This window comes from Rhamphochromis longiceps, linkage group LG15 (genome assembly GCF_057381845.1).
Source record: "Rhamphochromis longiceps isolate RC_006_pf linkage group LG15, R_longiceps_female_GT1.1, whole genome shotgun sequence".
NCBI classification, from domain to species: Eukaryota; Metazoa; Chordata; class Actinopteri; order Cichliformes; family Cichlidae; genus Rhamphochromis; species Rhamphochromis longiceps.
In genome coordinates, this window is record NC_140571.1 from 3,516,982 (window position 1) to 3,527,863 (window position 10,882).

General features: G+C 44.2%; 1 protein-coding gene across 2 annotated transcripts; it reads right to left on the bottom strand.

Moving 5' to 3' along the window:
* Positions 1-6,798: 6,798 nt before the first annotated feature.
* LOC146651812 (uncharacterized) lies at positions 6,799-10,285 on the bottom strand. 2 transcript variants are annotated; one of them, XM_085383032.1, is made up of 9 exons: positions 9,896-10,285; positions 9,774-9,807; positions 8,111-8,132; positions 7,850-8,032; positions 7,670-7,731; positions 7,522-7,569; positions 7,406-7,441; positions 7,249-7,327; positions 6,799-7,096 (listed from the first exon to the last, which is right to left on the bottom strand). In XM_085383032.1, exons 1-9 carry the CDS (start codon positions 10,054-10,056, stop codon positions 7,089-7,091), a joined length of 633 nt encoding a protein of 210 aa, XP_085239158.1. In that variant the 5' UTR covers positions 10,057-10,285; the 3' UTR covers positions 6,799-7,088. The 2 variants fall into 2 exon arrangements, with proteins under 2 accessions (XP_085239158.1, XP_085239157.1); XM_085383031.1 differs by having other exon boundaries at positions 6,800-7,096; positions 7,174-7,327.
* Positions 10,286-10,882: the final 597 nt, after the last annotated feature.

A 10,882-nucleotide genomic window follows, 5' to 3' on the forward strand; every position in this document is an offset into this window, starting at 1 on the left:
CAGATAACAGTTGCATGTGTACTAAATGTTATTTCACCAATTTAGTTTTCAATATTTTCCAGTTTTAGTGATGGGTATAAGTCGAGCTCCAACCAAGGCTGAAAAATAAAGCCAGCACAACATTTTCTCTGTCTACTACTAGACTATGTTGAAAATGCCCAAATTTACTTAAGCCGGGCAGAAATAATGGATTTGATCTCTGCAGAGAATTCCCACTTTCATTATGGGCTGTTTGGGGGAATCTTTTTTAAACTCACCTGATTAAGTGTTATCAATTAAGGCATTTTCAGGGGTGTGGGCTGCTCTGATTCTGACAGCTGGATCCCAAAACAGGCGGTTTACCTGCTAGATTTCTGTTAAGGCTTCATCTCTCGCCTCTCTCTGGTTGTGGACTTTTTAATGCAATAATCTAGGATTTGTTGCACTAGCAGCGTGCTCCTGTTTTAGTCATTGAAGCTCTGCTGTTTCTCTGCTTGCTAAAGTTAGCTGATAACTTAGCATTTGGCTATCTTGTCCAAAACAAGATGGCGACAGGCCATAATAGCAAATCCACAGCTTCAGCAGGGATTCACAAAGAAAACTTCATCATGCTATATTTACTGGCATAAGACATTTACCCACAAGATGTCTTTTGGTGTCTGGGGGATGATATTAGTGATGTGTCACTCCTGACTCCTGACAGTGTTACTGTTTGAAGTGCCATATTTGAACCCAAACCACAATCTCTTCCTGAACTTAACCAAGTAGTTTTTAGTGTCTAAACCTAAACAGCCAGTGAAAAAAGCAAATTAAAGAGTGCATGAAAAAGTGCAAAACACAAAGGTCTCAACAGGACACAAACCACAGTTTCCTGGCTGACAAACCTGCGACTTATGCCACCACCGCCACCCCCTGTAACATCATAATGCTGGCCGTAGATTACGGGACCATTATGTCTTGGCACTCAGCATAGCCAAGCATCGAGGCAACAATGCCAAATGAGAACTTGTGTGTAACAAGGCGACGCACTTGACAAAACAGCACTGTGTAACAATCTGAAGGAATTGGTCACAAGCAAATCTGCAGATTTAATATTGTTATTGGATCTTTTTGGTTTACTCTGGATTGCAGCATTTTTTATGTCATATCCGGCTATTTCTAAGTAACCGTTTCACATCTGGAGAAATCTGCTTCTTTGTTTTCTTGCTGAATCACATGAGAATATCATGCCTCTATCAATATGAAACTACTGGAGTAGAAAGCAGCAGCCCTGGCCCTCACTTCAAAGGTTAAAGTAATCTTGTACTAATGAGTGTTTACTCCTAAGTGTCATGTAAAGCTAAGCTAACATCGCTTACAGGTAAAAGAAACTTTGCTGACATGTGACAAACGTATTGTGGGTTTTTCTCTGAAGCAGTGTGTGAGGAGAGCTTAGGCCATGCACACTCCTGCACCAAGGTCAGAGATAGTTGCTCTTAACATTTCACTTAACAATACACTTATTTGTTTTATCGTTGCAGTGGTGCATATTATTTTTCTCTCATTGTTAACTGTTACCAAACAACATCTCCACTCTTCCAGTATATTTAGCACAAAGTGCAGCTATTCAGACAAAGCTGAAAACACTGTTATTCTCACTCATCACCATCTCATACAACAGTGGAGTTGCCGAGCAACTCACAGGGGAAAACATCACGACTGGTCTCCGTTGCTAAGTTTTAAGTCGACTGCTTCATAGAGTTAAGGTTTCCAAACATTTTCAAATCAGGCCCACATTTTAAAAATGTGTTTCTTGCCTGCTTGGCCAAGGCTGATGAAATCACATTAAAACTCAGCACTAAAAAGGCATTTAAGGCTGTAAACTACAGTTAAGAGTCCAAGCTGTAAGTCACAGGTCAGACCATGGCCCCAGCTTCAAAAGAGAAGTCAATGTGATGCGCTACGTTGACAGAAAAAAAGCCCAGACCAGCCTTCAGTCTGTCTATTTGTGCGTTGGTCTCTTCAAATTATCTTTGGGTGCAAAGGATTGTGGGTAGCTGCTGACAGCATGGCCACTAGTGTCCTACAGAATATTCATTTTCAGTTCAGTTAAATTCATTTTTATTTATATGGTGCCAAATCACAATAACAGTCGCCTCAAGGCGCCTTACATTGTAAGGACCCCGCTCTGAGCAAGCAGTTGGTGACGGTGGGAAAGAAAAACTCCCTTTTAACAGGATGAAACCTCCAGCAGAACCAGGCTGCCACGACCAGTTGGGGGTGAGAGGAGGAAGAAAGGATAAAAAAATGTTTATATTGAAAAACAATAAAATTGCAGAGAAGAGCACAAAGATAAATAGGTGAAACTGAACACTGGCGAAAAAGATGGGAAAATTTAGTGTATTACAGACATGGGGGTAGAAGGGGATATAAATGAAAAGGCAGGGGGAAGACAGTATAAAGAGCAGGGATAAAATATCATTATGTTGTTAAAGGCTGCGCTTGCCAGTAATAAGATGCCCAGATACTCCGAGGCTCCAACATTTGTGTTGTACTTTGTCCCAGGACTGTAAACACTCATTCATCAATGTGCAGCCCAAGAGGCCGCCTGTCATAATTACCTGCCCCACTCGGAGCCCATTATGAAAGGGAAACAAACTGTCACATACACCAGTAACTGTTCCTGTGACCTCTAGTAATACAGGGTGTTGTTAATAAACCTATAAATGCTGTTTACATAGCCAAGTTAGAAGACATGGACAGTGATACTCTCTGACAGTAATGCCTGCTGTTCGTCTGTCTAACCAAAACACTTTTTCTTGGCTCACTGATGGAAGGAACTTTCTGAATCTGAGCCTTCATAGTACCACACGGTCAGGACACATTTAGGCTACGAATCTGTGATGTAGATTCTTTTTGAGCTGCAGCTTTGGGATTCTTTGGTAGAAGATGTGCGTATGCATGTGTGTTTGTACTTGTCACACAGGCGCTGCTGGCCTTTCCATCAAATATACAAGCAAAATAGATTCGGTCTCTTTATAGGTCTTAAGATCTCTCCATCATGAATACAGTGTTCCCTCATTTATCGAGGGAGTTGCGTTCTAAAAATAACCAGCGATAGGTGAAATCCGCAAAGTAACCAACTTTATTTTTTACAATTTTATAGATGTTTTAAGGCTGTAAAACCCCCCACTACACACTGTAAACACTTTTGTCAGACAGGCACGAACATTTTCACACTTTTCTCTCTTGTTTAAAAGCTCTCAAATGTCAAACCTTCGTAGAAAAATAAGTCCAGTATTATAGAATGAAACCAAAGACACCCGCAGGAGCCGGTGCAAAACGTTTCGTCGAAAGTGTTGAGCTTGTTGGGGAGAAAACTTACAAACATACAGTACAGCACTTCAGAGTCACACTGCTAATGATTGAAGATTTATGTAAATATGACAAGCTGAACGCATTCTGTACTGTACAGGAGACACGGCACAAGATTGATTGACAATGGTCTACAACCAATCAGGACACAGAACACAATGCGCTAAAAAAAACATGCAAAATTGCACAAAAAAAATCGGTGAAACAGCGCGGCTGCGAAAGGTGAACCGCGTTATAGCGAGGGACCACTGCATAGCATTATATATTTCATAGACACTTGAAGTTTACTTACAAATTTAAATGTCAGTGCTTACTCTTTTGTTGTTTTTATGTTTTGAAACAGAAAATTCTGAGAGTGGAGATTTCCAGTATTAGAAATGTGGCACCTTGTATTTAGAGTATGAAGTATACACTCACCTTTACTGGGCAGTAACTGCCCAGTTTGCTATTATCAAACAGCAGAAACAAAATATATTTTGGCATGCAGACATGGTTAAAATGACCTGCTGAAGTTCAAAATAAGCATCAGAATGGAGAAGAATGGTTGTTGGTGCCAGATGGACACCAACTGCTCAACTACTGATATTTTCTTGAGTTTATTTCTAGAGTTTATTTTCAGTGAGCGGCAGTTGTCGCCTTGCTAATGCCAGAGTACAGAGTAGAATAACCAGGCTACTTCAAACTGTTAGGAAGGCAGCAGTAACTCAATCAATCATGACAATCAACATATACAGAAGAGCATCTCAAAATGTACAAGAAGATGAACACCGGTGCTGCTCCTGTCGGCTAAGAACAGGAAACCGAGGCTACAATTCACACGGGCTCACCAAAAACGGACAACAAAAGATTGAAAAGATGTTGCATGGTCTGATGAGTCTCAATAGTGGAGTCAGAATTTGGTGCTGACCACATTAAAGCATGGATTCATCCTGTCTTCTGCCAATGATTCAAGCTGCTAGTGGTGTGACTGTGTGGGGAATATTTTCTTGGCAATTTGGAGCCGTTAGTTTCAGTTGAGCACAGTTTAAACACCACAGCTTGACTGAGTATCGTTGCTGGCCATGCCTGTTCCTTTATGATCACAGTGTACTCAAACTTTTACGGCTCCTTCTACCAGGATAATGCATCATGTCAAAAACCTCAAATCATCTTGAACCTGACAACCAACTGCCCTCAAATGGCCTCCACAGTCACTGAATCTCAATCCAACAGACCACCTTTGGCATTTAGTGGAAACGGGAAATGTGCATTGCAGACATGCAGCTGACAAATCTCAACTTTGTTGTTATTTATCACTGCAAAAAAAAAAAAGTTCAGATTTTATTCACCCCACATGGAGGTTAAAGGCCAATATCGAGTACAGGGTACAGGTAAGTGAACACTCTCACTTAACTACCCAGGTTTGCCAGATCACATAAAAATAACCCGTCCAATGATCCATTATCTCATCTCTGTCAAATTAAACAACACACAAACAAACATCATGGTAGCGTGATGTCAGCAGGTGTGGTCAGTGCCATCCAGCTGCATCCTACTTGGCGGGTCATGAGCAACATCCTCACTGCCTCATTAACAAATCATAAAATCCTCACGTGGGCATGTGTGGCTTATGTGTTTGTGTTTGTTGTGTAAGTGTGTGGGTGCGAGACAATGTTCAGAGGGTTAGTTCATGTGAAAGATGAAAGACGAAGCTCAAACTGAGTCAAAATGTCGAGCTTTCTGGGGTAATTAAAGGGCTTCGGGCTGTTGGAGTCTCAGATGGTGTGTGAGAAGAATTATATCCACCACTCACAACCTTCTGTGCTGTATAAATGATAAATGGGTCACAGATTCACAGATGGGCTACTAAACAGCTGACTGATAAAGCAGAACATTGAGTAATGACGAAGGGCCGAATGGATGAACGCCAAAACAAAGCTCAGTCCTGGGGCCCGTTCTTCGTACCTCGCTAAGTAGGTTAGCCGGATTAGATTGTTGACGATTTCGCGTGATCCTGGATCAGTCGGTTCCCCGAAGCTCATCCGGGACTTGCTGTCATAGCAACAGAGCCGTAAGCGTAAACCTGCTCGGGAGCAGGTTTACTTTATGTAAACAGGATTAGATCGCGGCCACGCAGGTATGTCCGCGTCATCATACGAAAGCAACAGCGACATTCCGCCACCGTTTCACCACAAATAAATAACATCAATGTAACTAAAGATAATGCAGCACTTGATCCTTTTATTGATTCCACACAGATACATACAGGTCAGTCCCTAAAAAAAGGGAAATGTACGAGTAATCACGCTATGGCATGTAGGTGATCACGCCAGATGCAACACACATTCCACAGTAGAGGAATAGCAAATTACGTCGTGTAATCAAGATGACAGACCACGGCTATAAAAGCGAAGGTGGAAGTGGGAAGTTTGTCGCAGCCATGTCCTGTCCGTTTCTACGCGAGCCACCCATTGCGGAAGGTGCAAGAGTGATAAGGAGAGTGTTCAGAATCCAACGTATATTGCGGGATAGACAGGATCCTTTAGCACAGCGCGACAGTGTGCTCATAGAGAGATACCGATTTTCCCGTGAGGGTATCATCTACCTAACCAACTTGCTGGATCCCCATGTTAAGAGTACCACCCACCGTAGTCGGGCATTAACAACTGCACAAACTGTGTGCATTGCCTTGCGCTACTTTGCGAGTGGCACGTTCCTGTACACTTGTGGAGACGCAGAGAACGTTGGGAAAAGTGCCGTCTGCCGGGCCATTCGCAAAGTGTACCTGGCACTCAAGCATTTCCTGGGTGTGTTTGTGGTTTTTCCAAGCCACTTAAGACCACAGGTCGTCAAACAGGGCTTTTTCGCCATTGCAGGTACAGTAAATTGGATAGTGAATGTGATGCAATCATGACCTATGTCGGTAACTGTAGCTCCAACGTCCGCAGGCTTCCCGAATGTGATTGGCACCATAGACTGCACACACATTGCGATCAAGGCCCCCCCAGGCCCCACTGAAGGGGACTTTGTCAACCGAAAGGGGGGCCACAGTATAAATGTGCAGGTGAGCAATACTAACACTCCAGATGGCAATATACGATGGGAGGAGTGTGGTCACACATAATGGAATCCCACAGATGGTGTGTGACTCGATGTGCCATATCACAAATGTGGAAGCAAAATGGCCCGGATCAGTGCATGACTCACGGATCTTCAGAGAGTCAGGGTTATGCACATCATTTGAGCGTGGTAAGTAAAAGAGGCTTATGTTGATGCTACATACTCATGTCGGGCCTAACATAACAGCATTTCTTCATTACACAGGGGCCTACGATGGGATCCTCCTCGGAGATAGAGGTTATGCATGCAGGCAGTACTTCATGACACCGTTCCCTGACCCCAACCCTGGGCCACAAACCCGCTACAATGCAGCCCTAGCCAGGACAAGGGCACGCATTGAAATGACCTTTGGGCAACTGAAGGAACGATTCCAGTGTCTAAAACGCCTGAGGGTTGCACCTGACAGGGCATGTGACATTATTGTTGCATGTGCCGTACTGCACAACATTGCCACCATCAGAAGAGAGAGGACCCCCGTGGTGGAGGTGCAGCCTGATGATGACCTCCAGCCAGTGCACCTGGACCAACCTAGTGGCAGAGCTGCACGGGACAGGATTGTGCAACACAATTTCGCATAATAAAAACATGACATGACACATTTTCTATTGACGTTTATTTGAGCATCGTTGTCTGTCCCACCACACACAGGCCAGTCATCAGTTGCCTGGGAAAACAGAGCATGTATACTGCGTCACGCAGGGTCAGCAATAGTGCTCCGTATGAACATGTATTCCTACTTACTCTGGAGTTCCTTTTGAAGCACCTCGATTTCCAATTGTAGTTTATGCCTCATTAGGGCTTGTAGTTCGATCTCACCTAGGAGCTTTTGTTTCTTCAGCTCAGTATACTCCATTTTTTGCTGGAGACTTCTCTTGTAGAGCAGACGTATGTCACCCTGTGTCAATTGTGGTGACAACATTTAACGGGGAATACATGTCATATAGGCAGTATAATTGATCACAACACTGCCCACCTCTGCATCAGCAGGCCTCTCTGCCGGCCTCTTGGCCTGCAAATCATACTGCAGTCAGACACACATGGCAGTACACAAGTAGATGGTATTTCAGGCCAATTCATGCATGTACTCACAGGGTCTTCCGCCACACCACAGCCATCTGACAGGGTTGCGTCACTGTCCTGTGCAATGGTAACACAATGGTGTTACTAAGGGGTGTGGTACAGCCTATAGGTCTGTACAATTGGGTGGGGACAGATATATGTATATCTCCCAACTTACTGTGCATGTTCCAGTCACCCCTTCCATGGGAACAGGTAAAAGTGATGGTGTGTCATGTAACACTACACACAGAGAAAACCCACAGTGCCAATGAATGAATGTCACAGTTCGAATAGCATTTTCATTTAGGCAACAACCACATATTTGACATTGTGCACATGGAATCATGAGCCCATTCACCAGTTATGTAGGTGCTGCTGCTACTGCACCCCGGCTTCTGGTCTCCGGAAGAGCTGCCCCCAGGGATGCCCTCAACAATGGGTCTGGTGGCATTCAACCTTAGGGCCAGCTCCTCTGCTGGGGTGTGACGAGGGGGTGCAGGACCACCACCTGTCTTTTGTTGCTCTGCCCTTTTCTTGGTTGCTGTTATACACAAACACAGGGATTGTTTCAGGGGTGTCTTTTCAAGTGACTGACAGCAATATGAGTGTTGGATATTACCATTCTGTAGTATGTTCTTGTATTTCACTCACATTACACACATTACTCACATTACACATTACACACATTACACATTACACATTACACATTACACTCACATCACACAACATTAAACATAAATATATAAAATATAAGAATTTACAGAGAGACAGGAATAAAAAGGACCAGCTGCTCTCCAGAGCAGGAACAAGGCTGAGGAGGAAATGCTCCATTGGAGACTGGTGTGGCCTCTTCAGGGACTCCAGGATGGCCAGCTCCACCGCCGATGGACCGTCCTGGGACCCGTCCCTCATCTGCCTCGGAGCCGTCCTCCTCTGTGGGCCTGTAAAACAGCACAAAACACAAAGAAATGAGAAGGCTGCTACTAGATTTTAATTTCAACATTGAAAAAAAAAAAAACAATAACAGGATATAATCAGATTGGTTGTAGATATTTAGTAAAGGTGATCACAAGGGAATCCCACCGACTAAAAAGGTATCAGTGCTTGCTGTACATATCTGTGGGTGCAGCAGCAGGAGCTCAGGGACTGGGGATGCTCTGCTGCAGAATCAGTTGGTTCTATCAATACAGTATTAAATGTTAACAGGTTGGATATAATAATCGTAGAGTAGACAGTGGTCCCTCATTTATTGCAGGGGTTCTCAGAATAACTAGCCCCTGGTCACAGTTCTCACAATTGATTCTCAAAGTGCAAACCTTTGTAGATTGCAAAACGTAAAAGTATTATTATGCCGCGGTTTGTCTTCATCTGCCCGCCACTTTCGTGCGCCTTTTTCCCTCACGGTGCAGGTGTCTATTTCCGAATGAGGCTCATAGTTATGGGTGTTTTTGTGCTGTTTTTTCTATTGGACGCGATGGTTATCAAAACCAAACGTGATAAATTTGGCAAGCGCAGGAGATTTGTCAATCAGGCTGCAGAATGCAATGCTGTACTGTGCAATAAAAAATCAGCGAAAAAGCAAAGCAGTGACGGATGAACAGCGGGACCACTGTGTGCTGTTTATTAATAAACAATAAAATATATTCCTAAATGATAACATGCATAAAAGCAGAACGGTATTTGTACGTCAGTGGGAAAATAGCGGTGGCTTGCTAGCTTTTGTGCGGCTTCCCCGGGTCAGTGAAAACTTTCAAAAGAGAAATGAATGAACTTACCAGGTTGCCCGATCTCTTCACATATCTTCCTCCAAGCTCGGTCCTTTTTATTCCTGTCTCGGTACTGAAAGCAGCTGGTGTTGTACAGCTCCGAGTTGTTTGCTACCGCATTGATTAGCCTTCCCCTCCATTGAAGTATGAAAGGCTTTGGCTGGATCTGCCCCTTTGACCTAGGTAACAGCCACGTCACCAGGCTCCTGATTGGTTGTCGCGGCGCGATTTGACGCTGGAGTTCAGATTTTTCCAACTCGAGCGGTAGACGCGAAACGCGCGTATGCACAAAGTGCAACACAAAAACTCACGCGCGTGGTTTTATTCGCGCGTCAAACGCGCCAGACGCGCTACACTGACGCGCGTTTCACGCGTTTTGGCGTTTTCGCGACGCAAATCTGCTTCCGAATTTTCGCGGGACCCGCAATCGCGCGTCATCGCGCCTTTCCATTGACTTTACATGTAAACCTGACGCTCTATTCGCGTCCATCGCGTTCGGTGTGAACACACCGTTACTTGTTCCCATGTTCTGGTGGGTCCGGTTGTGGCTCTAATGTGTAAGAGGATATCATGTGGTATGATTTGATATGATAAAATATGATATGGTATGGTGCCATGTAATATGTTGCATTACTTACGCGTTTAATTTGTCAGCAACTTTCTGCCAGCCCTCTCTCCTTGCTTTTGCAGCCTTCGCACTGTTACCTTGCGTTTTAATTTCACTCTGGTACTCCTGAAATCCCTCAATCAGGAGTTCTTGCTCCGCTGCGGTGAAGTACTGTGCGCGCTCCTTCGACATTTTCGCCGACCAATCAGAGGCTTGCCGATCACTGTTTCTGCTATCGATGCGTAGCCCCTTTTACGGCACCCAGTGATCGCGCATTACTTCATCCAGCTGTAGTAATCGTCAACAGCAGGTGTGTTCGGGGAACCGGATTAGCGAGCTCACGGTTAGCGCGATGATTTGATCTTGGATGTTTCATTTGATCTTGGATGTAGTAAGCGACGTACGAAGAACGGGCCCCTGTTCTCTGCTCTGTTTCATAAAACTACACAAGTAGGAATGTAATAATAATATTCCAGTCTATAAACATCAGTCTAAACCATATTCCTTGTAAATTCTTCAGCTTTAATATCATTTTTCTGTCGGTATATGTGAGCCATTTATTTGCCGCCTTCCCCATCCACAGTCTGTTAGCAGCAGTCAACATCTTTGGAGTTTATTTGGAGCCACAACGACACGTGGCAGTTTTGTAGGGATGAAAAATATCCCCCAGCACTTAATATACGTTGCAACCCTATAGATGTGAATTCAGAAACTTTATGTGACACACACTCTTACGTGTGTGTGTTTGCACGACTAGGCTATAATATGTTTGGTGGGAGCAGGATGCCAGGCAGTGCCCTTTAAAGGCTCTAATGTGGCGGTGGTTTCATGGTGGTTGGCACAGATCAGCAGGAAGAGGGCAAAGAGAGGGGTATTTAAAAAAAGAGGTAGAGAGGGGAGAAGAGGGATCTGGTTTAAAGAAAAAGAGCTATAGTTACACAGGCACACCGCAGGCATCAAACTGTTGTGAAGATATGAATTCCCACTCTTTCTCCGCGTACTCGCTGCATCCCTCTAT

Excerpts from the sequence above, each read along its gene's own strand:
- LOC146651812 (XM_085383031.1), bottom strand. The coding sequence starts at position 10,056 with ATGTCGAAGGAGCGCGCACAGTACTTCACCGCAGCGGAGCAAGAACTC. Across the intron at positions 7,732-7,849 it reads CAGCAGCACCTACATAACTG|TGTTACATGACACACCATCA; the intron begins GTGAATGGGCTC and ends CTCTGTGTGTAG. Across the intron at positions 7,442-7,521 it reads GTGGTGTGGCGGAAGACCCT|GCCAAGAGGCCGGCAGAGAG; the intron begins GTGAGTACATGC and ends TATGATTTGCAG.